The sequence below is a fragment of the Magallana gigas genome, chromosome 9 (genome assembly GCF_963853765.1).
Source record: "Magallana gigas chromosome 9, xbMagGiga1.1, whole genome shotgun sequence".
In the NCBI taxonomy this organism is placed as follows: Eukaryota; Metazoa; Mollusca; class Bivalvia; order Ostreida; family Ostreidae; genus Magallana; species Magallana gigas.
Genome location: NC_088861.1, coordinates 44037992 through 44059680, shown reverse-complemented (window position 1 = coordinate 44059680; position 21689 = coordinate 44037992). Strand labels below are relative to the sequence as shown.

Sequence of the window (21689 nt, the reverse complement as noted above, 5' to 3'; positions counted from 1 at the left end):
ATACCAATGTTTTCGACAGACAATATCTGCTTTGTGAAATTGATATTATAAAATGTCCCCCTTTCAAGGTTTGAGGCATTTAACATGATGAGCTATAGTTTTTATGTAATTTTGAGAACTAACCTAGATACGCATAATTAAATTCAAAGATGAGACCTTCAAGTGCTTCTGAATAGTCTAATGGATAGAGATACGTTGATATCGTGATATTCAATAATGACGAGTATGGGCCGTATTTGTCTAAATACTAAATTATTAGGAAATCGAACAATTACATGAAATTATTTTGTTTATTTTTATTTACATTAATGAATGCAGCTCAAAATCCAGATTAACTTTGATAATTTTGGTTGCAGCTCTGTTTTACTTTTGAACTCACCTTCATTATTAGCAACATTACAATATGTAACAATCTAATATGCACTACATTTTATAGAGATTTAAAGTTTTGAGTACGACTTTGAGAAAACTCCATAGCTGACTCATAAAATCGTCGTTTTGTACGAGTCTAAGTATGAAAAAAGTTTAATAACCTCGATACCTTTAGTTCGAGTACGATTTTGGAGCAAGAAGTAAGATTTGGAATAAAAAATCGTACTCAAAGATATTTTATAGCCCATTGACCAGGACATTGCTAACGGATCTAATAATATCATTTTAATAATGACTAAGATAATATATTGCCCAGTCGTTAAAATAAAAAAAAATGATACGAGATATGTGTCAGTAACATTATTTTTTTTGAAGTGTCAAATAGATCAACGAGTTTTCGATTGTATCTCAATTTAAATTAAGACCCTTATTTATCGACTACTCAATCCACGTAAATTAAAATACCTCTTTAAACATTTAAATATCCACTTATTTTCAATGAATATATTTTCTAGAGTCTGAAACAAAACACGTAAGGGGAAAATGTTTATTTTTGGGGAAAGTTGGCTTTATACTACATAAGGAGTCTACTTTTGGAAGATATCAACCAGCTGTTAACTAAGCACATAGAACTGTTTTCATAATATTCATGAAACATTTGTAACACGCAAAACCCCTCCAAAGATATGGTTAATCTGCGAGTCTTAGACATAGTTTAGTCCCTCTAAGAAGAAATCAACAATTTCCCTACAAACTAAACGGTCTAATATAAAACAACACTGAACTGTTTTGATTGGTTTACGTTATCCCAAACTGAAAGTGGAAATCCCAAACACATTATTTTTTTGTTTTCTGTGTTGTTCTGACCCATTTCACCATGGGGTCCGAGTCTGTTGCAGCTGTATGCTGTTTTATTTGTTTATTGTTGCCGAGCACTGTCATGCAAAGCTTTGGATTTATTTCTCCATACTGGATTAAGCACAATGCAACATCAGAATGCTTTCGAGGAGTTGTACGCAATTCGGAATGTCCTGATGATGTTGAAGGTAGAAATATATTAATCATTTTTCAAAGTGAGCAAAACATTTGTTTTACTTTTATAATAACATTGTTGTTGAATTTTGCTTGACAACAAATATACTATTTTAAAGGACTCGGTGATGCAGTTTATGGGCTTCAGATGACCTCGTTCGTTATAATAGCCTTTACATCCATATCAACCGTATATTTAATCTGCTGTAGCAGCGATGATGGCGATAAAGACGAAGTAGCAGGCGGGTTTGCATTATTCGGCGGATGCATAGTTTGCCTTTATCCAGTTGCAGGTTGAAATCTGCCTTTTTCATTCTTTCCTCCTTTATATTTTTCTTTCAATGTTGTTTCTGCTGTTTATGAAAAAGATATCTTGATATTTGTGTAGGTAGCAGATAAATTTATAAAAATGAATGTCTCATGCATGCAGTTTTTTTTTATAACTAACATCCCCCTAGAAAATGAATAGAAAAATAAATGAAAAAAGGAAAAAAAAAACAATACACATATTTAAAAAAACAAAACAGAATCAAAGAACAAAACGGCCAAAAAGACGTTGATCTGACATTTTTTTTTAAATAAAGACACTATGGGATTTCTGTGCGAATTATTGTACATCATATACTTTATGAATAAAAAAAATAATGTTATTGTATAATTTAGATTTGTGTTAAATTATGTTGACTTAACAAAAAATGCAACAATTTAAATATCACCTTTTGAATGCAAGTATATTTCTTTAAAAAATGGGTATTGGTTAAAATGCACCGCAATTTCTCACCACGGTTACTATAATCGAAAAAAATAATTAAATTGCAAAAATCGATTGCATGATGTGTTAATCGCCCTTTTTCCTGAAATATGAAACGGATGACTCATACTATGTGGTATCCTTTAATTCAAGTTTACAGGGATATATCGAGTCGACCATAAAATGGAAGAAACAGATGTTATTAGATTATATGTCGTCGATACACCTGAATGTCGAGCTGAAAGCTGCAGCGAGTGATTTCTTTTTTACACGTACATGTACAACCCTTAAAATAAAATATGTTTCATATGAATATAAAAATAATTCTGCTAACAGAGGGACCCAATCGGTACCCATAAGAATTCAAACAAATATTTGGAAGACCTGAGATCTAAAAACTACATAAACGTTGTAAATGATCAATTTTTAAAATATCATTTTTAGATTACCCGAATGTCTTTCAAGTCACCTGAGTTAACTAAGGTGACCTATTGCTATCTGTTTTCGCCCGTTGTCGTGCGTCTTGCAACGTGCATCCAAGCCGTCATGCGATAACATTCTTCATCTCTCGAACCGGTACCAATTATAACCCATTCTGGCATAAAGCATCTATAGTTGAACGGGAGCAAAAATTAAGCCTGGGGCGGGGCTAAAACCAAATCATAAATAAGAATTTATACAATCTGTGAACATTTTCTTTACTATTTGGCATTGGGCAGTCAAAATGATGGCACGATTATAATAAACATTGAGCCCTCTACTAAAACTGTGAAATTTTTGGCCCCAGGATCAGGGGTTCTTGTGTTAGGGCGGGGGTCTGTTAAATGTATAGTGAGAGTACATCATGGTTTTTTTTAGAATATTCTTCTTTGATTCTGGGTATATTACCCAATTAACTAAGTGCATAATTATGATGAGGAAGAATGCCTCTTCCGAAGTTGCAAATTTCATGGCCCCTAGGTCAGGGGTTCTTGTGTTAGGACAGGGCTCTAATGATTGCATAGTGAAAATGCATTAATGCTCTTAATATCATCTCCTCTGTTCCTGTATATTAAGCCTATTAACTAAGTACATAGTTATGATAAGGAAAAATGCCTCTTCCGAAATTGAGAATTTCATAGCCCCTGGGTAAGTGGCTCTTGAGTTATGGCGGCTCTATTGATTATAATGTGATATGAGTTAATTTTTAAAAGATATCCACCTTTGATCCTGGCTATTAAGCCCACGAAAAAAAGTAAATAATTATGACGAAGAAGAACGCTGCTTCCAAAATTCAGAATTTTATGGTTCCTGGATCAGGGGTGCATGTGTTTGGATGGGACATTAATAATTATATAGTGAAAATGCATTTATTCTCAAATGATCTTCTCTTTTGCCCAAGGATATTAAGCAGATGAACTATCAGTATATAGTTGTTATTGGGAGTACCTCTTCCAAAATAGTGAAGTTCATACCCCTAAGTCAAGGATTTTGGTGTTAGGGTGAGGCTCGAAATGAATGTAGCAATTCTTCAAAAATGTTGTCCTCTGCTTTTGGGCATTAAGCAGATGATTCGGAATACATTTCATGGCCCCTGAGTTGGGGGTTTTGGTGTTAAGACTGGGTTTTAAATATTATATAGAGTAGGGTGGTGTGATATCGACTGATTAAAATTTTTTGTACTTAAGATTTGTACAATTACATGTATGTCACTGTATATTATGCTACAATTGTTTAACATTTTTTTAAGAACTTAGAAAGTCTATTGGAATAAACAATCTCGGTATATTAATCAAAGTACTGACGAACTGACGGGAGTTGATTTTATCGATTATTATTTATTTTAGAATCAACAATATATTAATTTGCATGGCAAGTAGTTTCCTATATGTATTTGAATTATGCACATTTTTAAAAATATGAATTATTCTCTGATAAGAATTTCGCAAAACCCTATATGAATCATGTTGTGTAATATTCAAAGAATTAATTACATCAAACTACGTATCAGTAATCGATATTTCAAAGAGATATTTCTGTCGTTGTCCTACAATCATATCCACCAGAAAATGAAATATACTCCCTTTATGAACAATCAAATTTAATGATTTACATGTAATAAATTTGGATTGTAAAAATTTTATGTATCAAAAATCATCTGCAAATATTTGATTTTCAAAGAAATTTTGTTGTTTGCAAACCATACAGAAATGCATACATGTAGCAATGCTCCATAGAAAGCAAGAAAGATTCAAAATTTTATAATAGATATGCCTTTGAATCATCTTTGCATTTGACTTTTACATTTACATGCAGTTACTTTAATATTTACCTGATACAATCGAAAGCCATCTGGGTAGTTGGCTGTGGCAAAGGGCAGTAGGTTATCCTCCAGAATCTTCTGATATATTTCCGAATCCATTATTCCAGAAAATATACAGATACTTGTTCTTCCTCTGTGCGATATGCCGCCCCACACATTAACTTTATATGAGTGCTTTGGTTTGGGTGCCTTAGCTGGTAGTCTATCCATGTTGGATCCATGCCTGTGGAAAAAAAGTCGTCCCGAAGAACACATCTCCACTGTTGACTCGTCCACATATATCACATCACGAAAGGAGTCCTTAGATATGAGTTGGTCAAGGCACCAATCAAGTCTGTGTTTCACATTCTTATGGGAAATTAATTGTCCATACTTCATGTGCTTTGGTGTCCAGTTCAGCTTTCTACGGAGCATGCAGACGTATTCCTTGGACAACTGAATGCCGCACTGTTTTTCAAGTCTGCCTTGTATATTAGCAGCAGTCATTACTGGGTTCTGGGCCATCCACATGTTAATGAACTGCATGTGAATCCTCCTCACTTTTGTGTGCTCTGGTCGCCTTGGCTTTCTAAAAAAAGAAAATTGCATTTGTTGGTGAATAAAAAATTCAGAAGAGACCATAACAGATTGGTACACTGTACATGCAGGATAAATGATAACAGTAGCCGATAAAATGTAGTAAACAGGGATATAAAAAAATATCCTTAGATAGCACCTATTGTACCACATGTATGAGATACATTCATGACATACATGTACATACATTTTCAGTAAAAATTCCTCTTAAAATTAATGTCCAGTCTTACAAATTTTAAACGTAAAATATTCTACAATCACAAACGAGTTTCATAAACAAATGTTGGGAAAAACATCGACCGCCATTTTGGAAAATTTACAGTACAGGGTACATGTCGAGAATGGTAACCAATATTGGCAACACAACAGCTGCTCTGTGTATATTTATAATTTTAACGAAATATATAATCAGTCTGTGAGCGTAATTTAAATAAAATGAATAGCTAAAATAGGTATTATATACATGTACATGTATGTAACATTAGGCCATTAACATCAGTGTGTATGTGGAACGGTATGCTACTTCAAAACGTGAATGCATGCGATTAATATAATACATGTACCATTTTTCCTTACGCATTACTGGGGTAAACTATTTCGATTATAAAAAAACACCATTATTTTTTTTATCTAATTTCGCATGTTATATGTTTGTATGAAAGTCTTGACATGTACGTTTTATAAGCACAAACCTTTTATCGTGAACACATCCAGTTGTTTCAAAGCGGATTATAAACCGTCGAACACTTTGTCTCGTTGTTTTGAACTGGTGTTTATCCTGAAGAGTTTTACAAATCTTAACAGGCGAAATGCCGGCTTTGTGGAGTTTTATGATGATATTTCTAATCGACAACGACAAGCTCCTTCCTCCTCGACCGGGCGCCATTTTGAAATGTGAAAGGGGGTTCCGAAGGAAATGCCCACACGCTTTACACGAAACGCGCACGGTTCGCTCGCTTCTCACACGAAACGTTTCACACGCTATGCCCGAAACGCTAAACGATTTACACGAAACGCTGAACGGTTGCACGAAACGCTGCACGCTTTGCCCGAAACGCTAAACGGTTTACACGAAACGCTAAACGGTTTACACGAAACGTTTCTCACACGAAACTCGCACGCTTTTTTGGTGTAGTAGTACGTTTCAGGGTCTGTAGAATGAATCCAAGCAATATTTAACTATAGTCTCGTTCAACAAGACGCTCGGCTGACACCGTAAATCTACGATAAGCAAGAGAGACTCTCTGCTTGTCGGAGATTTGAGATTTACAGATATATTGAACTCTGGCGTAGGAATACATACATATACGATTACCAAAAATATTTAAATTGTTCGTACCATTTAAAATTTGAATATTTACAGGGCATCTATAAATAAGTTTCCTTGAAAAACAATGTTTTAGAATACATTACATCTAATCTATCGATTATTTTCCAGGACTAAATATTATCAGCGGTGTTAGTTTGTGCTTAGGTCCAAACACTGAGTAACTGCATAGGAGAGTTGATTAAAAATCAACTCCCAAAAATGATTTCATTAGTCTTGTAATTATAATGCACATAAATGTACATTACAAAAACCATACGACAACTACTTAGTTCGTCGATAAGATCCATGGGCCTCTTCTTTTTTTTCTTTTTTTTTTACAAAATAGTCTTGCAAATGACCGGTTTCAGGGAACCAAGTTTACAAACCCAGATTTTTATTGAAAAAAAAATACAGCTTACTAACAGAATTTATTAACAGTCAATAATTCCGTAATCATAAAACAACGTTTGTGTAATTTGTTTGCTTAAACCATTGTGGTGTTTCCCAGACAAACCAACACTACGGCGATCCAATCGTTGAATAACCAAACTTATATTTTTTTTACGATTGGTCTTCATTAAAAAGGAAAACCCGATTGAGTTATTTGTATTCAATTTCCGAAAATGACAAAGAAATAGTTGGCACCTTTGATACTTTTGGAACTTAAAACTTATGCGCATTGAGAATTAAGGCAATGTATAGGAATAATCCTGACAAATGCCATACTGGGAGATCGCCATAAGACTGTCTGGCATAGCTTGCTTGGCGCCTTCTAAAAATTAAATATAAAGGAAAAACAACAACATCCAAGCAATAACAAAAACCAATGTAAACGTAGCTAACCTATAAATTTAAGGTATACATTGTCATAAAATGAAATCTTTAACATATGTTCTCGCCAGTAAACAACGCTGACAAAATTGTTAACTGTTTTCTTTTCTGTGCAGGAATCCTTGGATTTTCCGGATGCATGGTTGTTGTTGCTAACTTTGGAGACCACGACAAAGGATGGGCGTTCTACCTTTGTTTGGCGGCATCGTGCTATGTCATACTTGAGGTACTTTATTATGTACTTCATAATATTACGTAGCATTTGAAATAAACAGTTATCATGTGACAGAAAACTTCTTTAGGATAAAGAAATCTTAATATTTTCCAACATTTGATTTTTTTACTACGTAGATTAAAATAAACGATAAAATATTTCTATCTGCTTTGATCAACAAGTAAGCTGATAAATATGCTGTTATAGCAATAAATCAATGATATTCAATAATATGTATTTTTATGACATAGATAATCCTTTGCTGTAGCATGTTATGCATGCTTGCAAAGAATGGAGAACAAAACGGTGGGGGTGGAGAGAGTGGACAGGAGGTGACGCAATACAGAAATGACAATCGTGCTGGAGGTATGGTTGTTGGTCAGACGATGGAGCACCACCAAATTGGCAGATCTTCGACAGGAGAGATCATTGTTAGAAAACTGCAGTTCACGAGGATTTTCCACATCAGTTAAACATCTGTATCTACAAGTCAATGATCACTGTTTTCAACATATGTGATGCTTTAACGAGTCGTTGTCTTTCTTACTGATAATAAATATCTAACAATTATAGAATTAGCTCAACTGAGAACTGTTTTGTAAAATATTCATATGCGAACTGTGGATAACAAACGGCTTTTTGTACAATTGTTATGTTTCAGCGATTTGAAAGCTTTATAAGAAATTAAAATGTAGTTATAGTGTTAAACGGTGACTTATTATTTACGGTCGTATTCATCCAATATGACCTATCAAAGTAGTACAATAGTAAGTATTTACATCTTATTCCAATTCAATGAATGTTTCATTCAATTTAATATAGATCAAACACTTATACTGAGAAAACGATTATAATTTAATTAAGAATTAAAATAAAAGAAAAAACGACATTCTTTTTAAAACAATAGTATGATAGCTAAGAATAAAGATTTCAAACATTTCTATTTATATATTTTAATCAAATTCAAGACAAATGTGATTCTTAATAAGTAAAAAAATCAACATGGATTTATTTTTTAAAAAAATACTGATTAATAATTTTCTTGAGATGCTAGGGCGTATTTGGCGCTTGTTTATCTTCCGTTTCCGGTGTGCTAAGCGGACTCTCCTGGTATTGACGCCTTACATTGCATATCAGGTAACTACCAGCGTAAGCCGGTACCTGATATTGTTGGACCAGTAGTTTATATATAAGCCGTTACCTGATATTGTTGGACCAGTCATTTATATAAATATCATATAAATTTATATTTATATAAATATTATAAATATTTATATAAACATTTATATAAATATCATATGGTCGATACAACGATCTATTCATATATATATGGCTATATCCAACGGCCGTCTGCTCTTTGTCGTAATCGGGGAAAAATCGGAAAAGTCCGTAGACAATTAGGTGATTAATTATGGTATAACAATTAATATGAAAAACGTCAGTCAGCATGTGACCCAGTGGAGATTGTATTTGCTGACAAGGTCGTTGTATCGACCATAGGACTTACGGAAAAATGACTTTAAGCGAGATTGTTGATAGGCCTGTTTTATCAATTTGTTTGTCAGTAGCTTGCTTCGTCTTAGAAACTGTTCATACGAAGAGCATGCCCTTGCGTATCGAATTAACTGAGACACAAAATTACCATATGCAAGTGATGAATGTGATGCATGCAGTTCTAGACAGGTAAATGTTAACATAATAACTGATGTGCAAAATGTGTTAATAATTTATTACGATATTTACACTAAACAGTTAAATTGTGCAACATATTATTATATTTAATTTTCATTATCATTTTAACTGGTTTTCCAAAAATTTATGTTTTAAGCATGAACTATCGTTTATGACTTCATGGTATTTACTAAGTATTGCATCTTTAGATAGCGTTGTTCAAAATATACCAGGATGAAGCGACAATGTTAAAGTCGATTAGCAATACATGTTTATTTCTCTTAAAGAAAACAAATAATTTATAAAAAAAAATTATTACAAATCACCACTGAAATTGATATTGTTAATATTCAGATTAATTTTCAAAGCACAATATATGATCTATGCGCAGGTAGGTTAAGGAAGCATATTGGCAATTTTTCCACATATTGTGTCGATTATATTCCAAATCGTGAGACTGAATAATTTTTTGAATCAGATCGAAAACTTAGTATTAACCTATAAAATAGATGTCAATGCAATAAAATCAGGTAGTACATTACTGCTACATTGGTGTATTTTCAGTGACAACAATAAAGAACTTACGTTTATAAGCAAAAAAAAAAATAGAACATCACTGCCCCGCGGTTTCAAAATATACAATAAAAGATACCAAGTGAGAGCAAATCACCTTAGTTTGATCAAACCGCTGCTAGAATCCTATGCTATTCTTTATTAAATAGTTATTCAACAGGTTCTCGAAAAACATTATCTCAACAGGTTCTCGAAAAACATTCTCAACTTTTTTACAGTTTGCATGGAAAACGGTATGTTGCATCAAAACAAAACTAAACATGGGATTCTAGCAGCACTTCTTAATTTAGCCATTGATCAAGCTATCAAGTAAAATTTGAAGTTAAATGTTTTTGGATAGTGTTGTTCTAGTCGGATATTTATATCGTAAATAAATAGAAAACCTGTTTATGGATGTGGTAAGACTTTTTCAGACATTTCAAAAGATAGCTTTTAAGCCCCCAACCTGAAGTAGGGAAAGAGTTATTGCTCCTATGTAGTAAATGCGTTTTATCCCTACTCCTTTGAAAGCATAAAATAAAGATACATTAAACTTTTACTTACGTCTTGAGCTGATTTTGAGGCTCCTTTAATCCATTTATACAACAAATATTTGATGTTTATTTCATGGAGGTAATGCCCTTGAAATATTTCGTTAAAACACAACTTTTGAATTATTCATCATAGAGACTCCGGGGCATTACAAAATAAAGTGTTTACCTTGTAAATCAATATGAAATGACTGTCAATGGTCAAGGGTAAATGATTAAAAAGCATTCTAGATCGTTCAACAGTATTTTTTCTTAAGCATTTCAATTCTAATAGAAAAAATAAAACAGAAATGTATTAAACATAGCAAATGGTAAGGTAAAAAAAAACCATTACTTTTTCAATAACAATAAATCTTCTAGTTACAACTGTAAAAAGATTTAAATGACTTCTAAAAATAAACGGGATCGTCTAACACAGAACGACATTGAACAACACTGATTGATTACGTTATTCCAAACTGAAAGTGGAAATCCCAAATACAACATTTTTCTGTTTTCGGTATTGTTTTATTGTTTATAGTATTTCTGACTGTCCATCATGGGGTCCGAGTCTGCTATGGTAGTATGCTGCATAATTTGTCTGTTGTTGCCTAGTGTCGTCTTGCAAAGCTGTGGATTTTTCTCTCCATACTGGATTAAGCACAACTCAACAACAGAATGCTTTAGAGGAGTTGTCTACAATATGGGTTGTCCAGATGACGTTGAAGGTAGAAATATATAACCTAGCCTCAAAATATTCAAAATATTTTTCAGTTTACATTACATTTCAATTGAATGTTTTGCAAATTAAACTTATCTTATTAAGGACTCGGTGCTGCAGTTCTTGGTCTTCAGGTGACCTCGTTTGTAATCATAGTCCTTACATCCATCTCAACCATATATTTTATCTGCTGTAACAGCAGTGATGACGATGACGACGACGACGAGACGGGTTGTTGTACAATACTTGGCGGATGCATGGTTTGCCTTTATCCAGTTGCAGGTGGATATATATCAATTTTAAAGTTTTAGATTTTAATTTAAAGGATTCCTTGATGTATGATTGAACTGCTGACCAACATACAGAAATGAATGTTCCATGCATTATACTTTCATAATAAACGCCTTCTATATAAAAAGGAGATAAAAAAATCCAAACAAGAAGAATTGTCCTTGTATTAGGTGCATTGTAAACCATCAGGGCACATTTCTGTTTATTTATGTGCAGGAGTTCTTGGCTTTTCGGGATGCATGGTTGTTGTTGCTAATTTCGGAGACCACGACAAAGGGTGGGCGTTCTTCCTCTGTTTGGCGGCTTCATGTTACGTCATTCTTGAGGTACTCTAATATTCGCTTGATCTTATCAAGTTACGTTTAAAACAAACATAATAAATGTTCACGTGAAATTACTTAAAGATTAAGAAACTTGAATATTTGCTTTTTTCATTTATTTTGTAACTTAAATCACTGCATGCGATTTTTATCAACTTATTTTAGCAAGCAAGCAGATATATGTATGCCATGAATAGCCTTAAATTAATATTACGATACTTTTAAATATAGATGTTTCTTTGCTATTGCATGTTATGCATGCGTGCAAAGAATGGAGAACAAAACGGTGGGGGTGGAGAGAGTGGACAGGAGGTGACGCAATATGGAAATGACAATCGTGCTGGAGGTATGGTTGTTGGTCAGACGATGGAGCACCACCAAATTGGCATATCTTCGACAGGAGAGATCATTGTTAGAAAACTGCAGTTCACGAGGATTTTCCACATCAGTTAAACATCTGTATCTACAAGTCAATGATCACTGTTTTCAACATATGTGATGCTTTAACGAGTCGTTATCTTTCTTACTGATAATAAATATCTAACAATTATAAAATTGGCTCAACTGAGAACAGTTTTGTAAAATATTCATATGCGGACTGCGGATAACAAACGGCTTTTTGTACAATTGTTATGTTTCAGCGATTTGAAAGCTTTTTAAGAAATTAAATTGCAGTTATAGTGTTAAACGGTGACTTATTATTTACGGTCGTATTCATACAATCTGACCTATCAAAGTAATACTATAGTAAGCCTTTACATCTTATTCTAATTAAATGAATGTTTCATTCAATTTAATATAGATCAAACACTTATACTCATTAAACTATTATAATTTAATTAAAAATTAAAAGAAAAGAAAAAATGACATTTTTTTTAAAACAATAATATGATAGCTCAGAACAAAGATTTCAAACATTTTTATTTATATAATTTAATCAAATTCAAGACAAATGTGCTTCTTAATAAGTAAGTAAGTTTTAAAAACTACAAATTAATAATTTTCTTGAGATGCTAGGGCGTACTTGGCACTTGTTTATCTCTAGTTTCCGGTGCACTAAGCGGACTCTCCTGGTATTGACGCCTTACATTGCAGATCAGGTAACTACCAGTGTAAGCCGGAACCTGATTTTAGCTTGTTGGACCAGTCATTTACATAAATATTATATGGTCGATACAACGATATCATTATATATATGGTCGATACAACGACCTTGTCGGCAAAAACAATCTTCCACTGGGTCGCATGCTGACTGGCGTTTTTCATACTAATTGTTAGACCATAATTAATCACCTACTTGTCTACGGACTTTTCCGATTTTTCCCCGATTACAACAAAGAGCAGATGGCGGGTGTGACCCGTCATCAGAGGATGCTCACTCCTCCTAGGCACCTGATCCTACCTCTATCTATTTGGAGGTCTGTGTTGCTCTGCTTTGAGTTTGTATTTCGTTTGATGGATTTGTTTTTAGATGTTTCGTGGTTTGTTATTGACATTTTTCATAAAGCATCTAGTCTAAGGACAGAACATACAACAAGTGATCCCATCGGGTTGCAACCAGCGACCGTGGGCTTTTGGCCTGACACTTATCACAACTGAGCCATGAGCTCTAGTAAAAATATAATCATTAAAATAAATAAATCTTACTAGTTATGAGGCTTTCCCCTTTTATCAAGTCTAAATAAATCTCTGCAAATGTTGCGAAGACCATCTTATGTAGAAAATAGCATTTGATACAAATCGTTAAGTTTACCACTTCACACTTGAAATTTTTTTTTTATCTAAAGCTTCCGCTACTTAAAACAATACTTATAATAAATAAATAATAAAAACACATGTCTTAAACGCGATAATTGTACAGCATATAATTATTACCCTTTATTGCTACATGTATACATGAACGTATACGAAATATACTTTTGTAAGACATCATCTACACAATAAAACTTTTACAAATATATTTAATGTACGCGACACCCCAGTATTTGGTGTAAATATAGGTGTAGAGATAAGTATCTCGCAAGTTGACATAAAAATATCGCATGTTAATATAAATAAGTCGCATGTAAACAAAATAATCTTGCATGTTGACATACCTTTTTTTAAATGTTAACATAATTATCTCGCATGTTGACATAAAAATATTGTATTTTAACATAAATAACTTGCATGTTCACATAAATAAGTCGCATTTGAACATGAATAACTCGCATGTTGTAGTACTAGTGATTATGTTGCATCTTGCATCTATGACATCAGAAACGGGTGTAAGTATGAAAAACAATTACAATAACAAACTGTCAAACATCTCAAAGATCCATAAAGCGAAGAACCGAATTCAAGGCATATTAACACGGACATCTAATAAATAGGTGGATACGGCATGAACAGGTGCCTAGGAGTAGAGATAATCTCCTGCCGACCAGTCGCCCCGCATTGTGCTCATTGTCAAGATCATGAACAAGAGGCCCATGGGCCACATCGCTCACCTGAGCAACAATAGGTATGATGAAGTCAGCTTTAGAGCGTTGGATCCTGCGATGAAAAGTCTTTAAGTTTTTTCCAAAGTATTTTTTAAAAAGTTACCCACATAGCTTAAGCTAAATTGAAACAAAATGTTGGGGTCTATATGCTTCATTTGGCGCTACGGTGTATTTAATATGACCTTTTTGCACTGAAGGTGCAAATTGTACATAAACCGCTTTTCCCTCTATTTTTATTAGAATGAACCATGGCATTACATACAAATTTATACTATTTGAAATAAATAAGATTAAAATCATCATAATGAAAAATGTTAAATTTCTTCATCTAATTGCTTTTATGACCTTGTTGCACTGATAAAACGCTACTTTTATCAAATAACGATTTAACATGCAATGAAATTTTTTAAAGTCTCAAACTTTTTCTCAAATTATGATGAACTTGTCAGAAAAATCTTATAAATTCAGGAAAGAAAACCAAAAGTATGGGTCTATTATGTAAAATTTGAGCTATGGCATGAAACAAGCTAATTCAAGGGAACAATTGGGATTCATTTTTCCATGACGTTTATGAAATATAAGTTTAATATGCCATTATGTGTCGATAGAAATATTGAATATTTGTAAAAATATGTTTTTGTCACAACATGAAGTTATCCTAATGCACAAACAATCTGGTAATTTTGGTCTACACTGAAAAAAAAGGAAGCTAAAGTGGCGGTACTCTAAAACAACTGAGTTAAGAAAAATGTTCATTTTCTTCTTAAAAACCTTCCGCCACAAAATATAGTCCCCTAGTAAACTCTGTAAATATGTTATTTTTTCCTTTACTATTTTATTTAGTATAGTTTAATTGGCATTATAAAATATGAATTTATGGGTAGAATCAATATATGATTCATAATTTCCAGAATAAAGGTGACCAAAAATGGCTACCCAAATAAAGAGGATCGAACCTCTTTAACAGAGTCATAATAATTCAAAATCGAGTGTTATCAAGTCACGTTTTAGTTTGACGCCATAACCGAACAAATTGAGAAACGCGATGTTTCATGGGACGATCAATTTCTAGTCCAATGTAGAGAAAATCAAATGTTATATTGACCATCTAGGTCACGTGCAGGTAAATATAACGTTCTGTTTTTTCGAGATCGTTGTATATTAGCCAATCAGAGAGCTAGGAATTAATCAACCGTACTTTAAAGATGTTTAATGATTTCAAACTTTATCTTCATTAATTGGTGGATGAAAAAATGACAATAAAAAACCCGCCAAACATTAAAAAATCCATAAAACGAAATACAAATTCAAAGCAGAGCAACACGGACCTCAAAATACATAAAGGTAGGATCAGGTACATCAGAGGAATGAGCATCCTCTGCTGACCGGTCATACCCACCGTGTGCTCTTTGTCGTAATCGGTAGAAAACGGAAATGTCTGTAGACAATTAGATGATTACATGTAATTATGGTCTAACAACTAATATGAAAAACATCTGTCAGCATGCGACCGAGTGGAAGATTTTATTTTCTGACAATGTCCTTGTACAGTATCGACCATAAAACATACGAAAATATTACTTTAAACGAGACTGTTGATTGTCATGTTTTATCAACTTGTTCGTCAGTAGCCGGCTTCGCCTGAGAAAAAGTTCAATGTCTGAGGTTGCTTTTAGTAAAGGTACAGGTTTCTAGTCAAGTGGTTTTTAGAAAAAGGTATTTTCAAAAATTTTCTTATTTACCTTTTTGCGCTCCCCCCACCACGTTGTGACCCCATCCTAACCCCGGGGATCATGATTTGAAAAAAATAAATATTGAAACTATCCTACCCCAGGATGCTTCCACACAAGTTTCAGCTTTCCTGGCTGATTAGTTTCCGAGAAGAAGATTTTAAAAGATTTACACTATACATGTATATTTCTATGTAAAAGTTCACCCCATCCCTTTGTAGGTCTACCCCGGGGGTCATGATTCTCACAGATTTGTATCTTCACTACGTTAGGATGCTTCCACAGAAGTTTCAGCTTCTTTGCTGATCGGTTTCTGAGAAGAGATTTTTGAAGATATATTCTATATATTCTATGTAAAACCCCCATTTTGGCCCCAAATCATGATTTGAACAAACTTGTATCTATCCTACCGGAGAATGCTTCTACACAAGTTTTCGCTTTTCTGGCTGATTAGTTTCTGAGAAGATTTTAAAAGATTTACACTAAAGATTTCTATGTATAAGTTTGACCCCCACCCTATTGTGGCCCCACACTACCCCCGGGGGTCATGATTTTCAGAACTTTAAATCTACACTACATGATGATGTTGATTGGTTTCTGAGAAGATTTTTGAAGATTAACTCGTTACATTCTATGCAAAACTTTGACCCCCATTGAGGCCCACGGGGACCATGATTTAAACAAACTTAAATCTACATAACCTGAGGATGTTTCACCACAAGTTTCAGCTTCTCTGGCAAAATGGTTATTGAGAAGATTTTTGAAAAAACAACAACAAATTTTCAATAAATCCTGATTATGCCAAATCCTGATTTGAAAGAGAGCGTGTACTTTTATTTTAACAAACATGATTTATTTTACCGAATGATACTTTGTGCATAGTTTGGTTAAATTTGGCCCAGTAGATCTGGAGAGGAAGTCGAAAATGTAAAAAGGTTTACAGTCAGACGGACTGATGGACGAACGGACGGACGCCGGACAAAAAGTGATCAGAAAAACCCACTTGAGCGTTCAGCTCAGGTGATCTAAAACGGAAGAAAAAGGCCGTTGTATAAATAATTGTCTAACAAGTATGAAAAACGTCAGTAAGCATGTGTCTTAATGAATCATTGTACTTGCTGACAAGGTCATTGTATCGATCATAGAATTTGCGTAAAGATGATTTTAATAGAGGTGCTTGATATTCTTGATCCAGCAACTTGTTTGTAAGTAGCTTGCATCGTTTAATAAATTGTTTGTATGTAGAGCATGCTCTCGCATAACGAATAAGATGAGAGACATAAACCCCACAAGCAGGTGTGGTATAATGCTACATAAGTAAGGGACGATGGAGAAATTAAAATCATCACGTTTTTCATATTTTGTGTTGTTACCATAAACGTCTTTTTCAGTAAAATATCCAAATATGAAACAGATGTTTCGAAGTTTGTTTTATCTTTTCAAGCTTACTTAGATGTATTGAGTTAAAGCTGACATGAATTCATAAAAGTATTTGGTCGCCATATTAGTTTCGGTCGCTCCTCTACTGCCACTGGGGTATATATACCGGTTGCGAAAGTTACGGTCGGTTGCTTTCCGATCGAGGTATTCACGTTGCACGGACTTCTAAATGCATGAACTGCACATTTTAGTGAAATGTAGTAATAAAGAATAAAGAAAACAGCAATCAATGAAATACAAAATATATATTTATTTTTTGAAAAGATGTCCAAGGTACCCGTATTATTTTGCACAGACTGTGCTGCCTTACTTCGCATGCACATCGAACACGTGTGTCGTTCATACAGAGCGCATGTCGTCTGCATCTTCTTGAAAACCCCGGCGGTACTACATCCAACACAGTAGCTAAATGATAGTAAATCCAAGAAAGCAACAATGTTACCATCCGTTCCTATAAAAAACGCTCCGTTTCTAAAATACATGTGATAATTGACATTGCTCGAACTGCCACAGTGTGTGGTTTGCGTATGTGCGATGTTACAACATACACAGGAAAACGGTCTACAATTATTGAGGAATTTTTGAAGTATCTGCGCCCGGAATTCAGTCTTTCTTGTTTCGTCGTTTATTGGATATATCTTCCAGTACAGTGGTTGTCATATTATTTTTGTGCGTTTCTACACGTCTTTTGGTCCAAGGTAACGTGTTCGGGTGAATGAAATTCCTGAATGCGGTCAAGCATGAATAACGCTCTCGGCCTTATATAGGCGGTGTGCAGCGATGAGCAGGACAATATACATCGACAACTAATATGGCGGTAGTCGGAAATGAAAGGGAAATAATGCGTACTTATGAATTCATGCGCATTTGTATTACTTATTTGTTCTATAAAGGAACCAATATCATGGCGTCCGCTTTCCGTATATGTATGATATGTTGCTTGTTTTTGCCATGCACTTTGCTGCAAACTTGAGGTATCTTTTCCCCATACTGGATGCAAGATTCGCAAAATCGTGGATGTTTCAGAGGAGTACTTTACAGTGTGGGTTGCCCAGATTATAATCCAGGTAACCAGTGTATTTTAACACATGCATAATGTTTTAAAATGTTTATCCCAACCTTTTCAATGCAGCTAAAATAAATCATCTATTTATCATACGTCTTGGTCCACTTGTTACTGGATCTTCGCGTTCCTGTTTATGATCCTCTCTACTGCAGGAACTGTATTTTACGTCTTCTGTACGAATGGTGAAGATTACAGCTGTAGTAAAAAATGTTTTCATTGCATGTTTTGTTTTTATCTATTTGCAGTTACTAAACGAAAAATTCTTGCAACTTATATTTGTGTCAGTAAAGAGGATCATGAAAGTAAATTATGCAATATTCGTTACATTGTTTATATTGCATATAATGAATAAAAACAAAGTTTTGATATCGCTATGCGCAAAATCTTAAAAGGGTATTTAACTAAACGTGCATGAATTCTTTAGTATCTGTTTTATAGGTATCTTTGGTATCGTTGGTTGCATAATTGCTATCCATTATTACAGTATCAATGGTTGGGGATTTTATCTCTGTCTCGTGGCCTCTTGTTACATAATACTTCAGGTATTCCAGATAAGTTGATTAATTTGAGATTTTACTGATATAAAACAAACGTAAAAAATCTCATTTTTATCGAACAAAACCCTAGGTAAGTTTTTTTTAATAGCTTGAATAGTTCTTTATCGGGTCTGAAAACTCTTTTGCTATAACACTTATCTCTATCTTACTTAATACAATAAGATTTTCTTTAAAATTTGCGTTCATAATATTTTTTTTCAATTGATCAAGTACACCGACATCGTATGATTTCATATATAATACAGACAATGGAAACACTGTCATCAGATATACAACCATAATTTACCATGTAAATTTTTTCCTCAATTGCACAAATCGTAAACGATAATATAAATCGCATTTTCTTAAAGAGTTTACATTTTAAAAATCAATGCTTGTTTGACAACATAAATAAGAACTTTATTTTAGTTGGTTGGTATCAATGTTTTTTAATTTGATATTAATTTAGATATTCTGTTCACCCATGTATGCGGATTGAGTTGAAATAGAGAGAAAAAGATTACTTGAACAGCACATAAATAATAACTTTGTTAACAGTGGAGTCGTTGAATTGGGTAAAATTGAGTTGGGTCAAATGGTACAACACCAACAACTTCGCAAAGGTGCTGAGTCGGCGGGACAGGTCATGGTCGACAGATTCCAGGTCACAAGAATCTCCCATATCAGCTGAATTGTACTACGGAGATGTGAAAATGACAACTCCATTTGGCAACGTTTTTTATAAAAGAATTTTTTTTTATGACGTATGGTATGGTTTGCAGACGATTTGTCTAGTTACAATTCATCGTAAGATGATAAATAAAAATATGAATAATAGATAAAAACATAAATAATTAATAAACATATAAATGATAAATGATACAAATGTACTTCCAAGTATGACATTGTTAGCCATCGAAGATAAGGATTAAATGGGATACTTCTCAGTGACACCCATTTTACTTCGCAGTAAAATCTTAACTTGCATTACCAATGAATGAATTTCAATTATTCTGAATGATTGAAAAAAAAAACATAAATAAAATGATTACAAATCAACACACTCATCATTACATTATTTAAGTGTGCAAACACATTAATTAAATATTCTATTGTCCTTCTATTAAGCCCTGTGACACCGTAGGCTTTAAATATGGCAAGTTATTTTGAAAATTCAATTTGATTTATGATGTAGTCTTCAGATTGTTTTACGATAAAAGCCACGCGTCCTCTGGTAGTATTATTTTTTGTAACATGTTTTGTGAATGTTGTAACTTGATTATCATAAGAGGTCTCAAGAATTGACAGACAAGTTTTTGATAGCCAGTGCTCGATATAAATAAAATATCATAAAACGTGACTACTTGTTTAAGTTCAGCTATGCCACTAAATTCTCCATGTATATCTCATGTACACAAAATCATTAAAATTGATAGATGTAAGGATGGCGAAGCCGTTTTATCCATCTGTGGTTTCATTTCTTACAATCCAGTCTCTGGCTGATATTGTATCTGGGTTTTTTTTCAACAATCAGACCTACTTGCTTTCTATAAAGCACTTTTTAAAATACCTCCTAATGTAAAATAAACATTATACGCAGTACAGTTAAGGCGGTCAATAAAAATATGGGCAAATTTTTGTGATGAAAATACGTATACTTTAGTTAAACTGGCATGTCCTTTTTAAAATCAATAACAGTCACTCAAATGCAGTATATTTCTAAAATATATATATAACAGTACAATATTTTATGTTCATAGTGGTCACGTGATATGGCAGTCGCGTGGTACAAGCAGATGTATTTGTTGTTTTGAGGTCATTTAAAAAATTCAATATTGCAAGGGCATAATCATGTCAAAATTCACAACTGAATTATGAAATAACTTGATGTTATATCGTAGATTTTGAAAAACGGTGCGAACCTTTTAAGATAAGAATATTTGTTAGTAGATACCGTAATTTATAATGCATATGTTGAATAATTTTGAAGGTCACGGGGTTAATTTCATTAAAAAATAATTAATTTGTAAGATTTTACAAGGATCGTAGAAGTTTTTAAGTTACATAGCAGATTTCAAATTCACATGTAAAAGTTTGTCGGGATCAGGTAAGTGTATGCCCTTGCAATTAAGTGATTTATTTAGGTACTCAGATTTTAGATATACGATATTTTATACAAAACGGAGGTGGCTTCTTTATACGATGCATACTTTTAACAAAATAAAAATAAGACTATATAGGTAGCATTCTACTACTAATAATTTTAAACAAAATATTCATTTATTCTTTTCCGTTAATGTATGACATTTATTTTTCTTCGCTATAAAACTGCACGATAGCCTTCAATGATTTAACTTAATGCGTCATTTTAAAGCATATGACGTCATATTTTGTAGTACAGCGAGAACGACATCTCGCTTATTTTTCAGTGTGTACGATATAACGGACATCAAAATTGTAAGTTATAGCATTTGTTGTCTTTAATTAAAAGATTATGTATGACATGTTGCTTATTTTTGCCATGTAATGTGCTGCAAATTTGTGGTTTCTTTTCTCCATACTGGATGCAGGATTCACTTTATCGTGGATGTTTTAGAGGAGTACTTTATAATGTGGGTTGTCCAGATGACTTTGCAGGTAAAGGTGTATGTTTATGTATATATATATATATATATATATATATATATATATATATATATATATATATATATATATATATATATATATGTTTTGCTTTATTACAAACTTTTAAACTATATTTGACTGTAAATGACTGAATGTGTATGCTATTTTAAGCGTTTATATTTATAGGAATAATTGGTATCATTGGTTGCATAATTGCCATGGATTCTTACGGCGCCAATGGCTGGGGATTGTATATCTGTTTTGTGGCGTCCTCTTACATAATACTTCAGGTATGCCAGATACGTCGTATAAATTAATGTGTTTTTCTGATTACTAA

At 33.3% G+C, this 21689-nt stretch overlaps 1 protein-coding gene and 2 long non-coding RNA genes across 3 annotated transcripts; 2 read left to right on the top strand and 1 right to left on the bottom strand.

Moving 5' to 3' along the window:
- Nucleotides 1–1202: 1202 nt before the first annotated feature.
- On the top strand, nucleotides 1203–8095 carry LOC136271411 (uncharacterized). Its single transcript, XR_010709319.1, has 4 exons — nucleotides 1203–1418; nucleotides 1524–1697; nucleotides 7290–7399; nucleotides 7639–8095. It is a non-coding gene; the product is annotated as an uncharacterized lncRNA (long non-coding RNA).
- Nucleotides 4125–6186, bottom strand: LOC136271397 (uncharacterized). The gene is made up of 3 exons (XM_066071366.1): nucleotides 5726–6186; nucleotides 4467–5025; nucleotides 4125–4181 (listed from the first exon to the last, which is right to left on the bottom strand). The coding sequence occupies exons 1-3, from the start codon at nucleotides 5917–5919 to the stop codon at nucleotides 4125–4127; spliced, it is 810 nt and encodes a 269-aa protein (XP_065927438.1). The 5' UTR covers nucleotides 5920–6186.
- Nucleotides 8096–10586: 2491 nt separating the features above from the next.
- Nucleotides 10587–12160, top strand: LOC105329147 (uncharacterized). The gene is made up of 4 exons (XR_010709318.1): nucleotides 10587–10868; nucleotides 10967–11143; nucleotides 11369–11478; nucleotides 11704–12160. It is a non-coding gene; the product is annotated as an uncharacterized lncRNA (long non-coding RNA).
- The last annotated feature ends 9529 nt before the right edge of the window (nucleotides 12161–21689 follow it).

Excerpts from the sequence above, each read along its gene's own strand:
- LOC136271397 (XM_066071366.1), bottom strand. The coding sequence starts at position 5,919 with ATGGCGCCCGGTCGAGGAGGAAGGAGCTTGTCGTTGTCGATTAGAAAT. Across the intron at positions 5,026-5,725 it reads GGATGTGTTCACGATAAAAG|AAAGCCAAGGCGACCAGAGC; the intron begins GTTTGTGCTTAT and ends TTCTTTTTTTAG. Across the intron at positions 4,182-4,466 it reads ATGGCTTTCGATTGTATCAG|GACAACGACAGAAATATCTC; the intron begins GTAAATATTAAA and ends ATATGATTGTAG.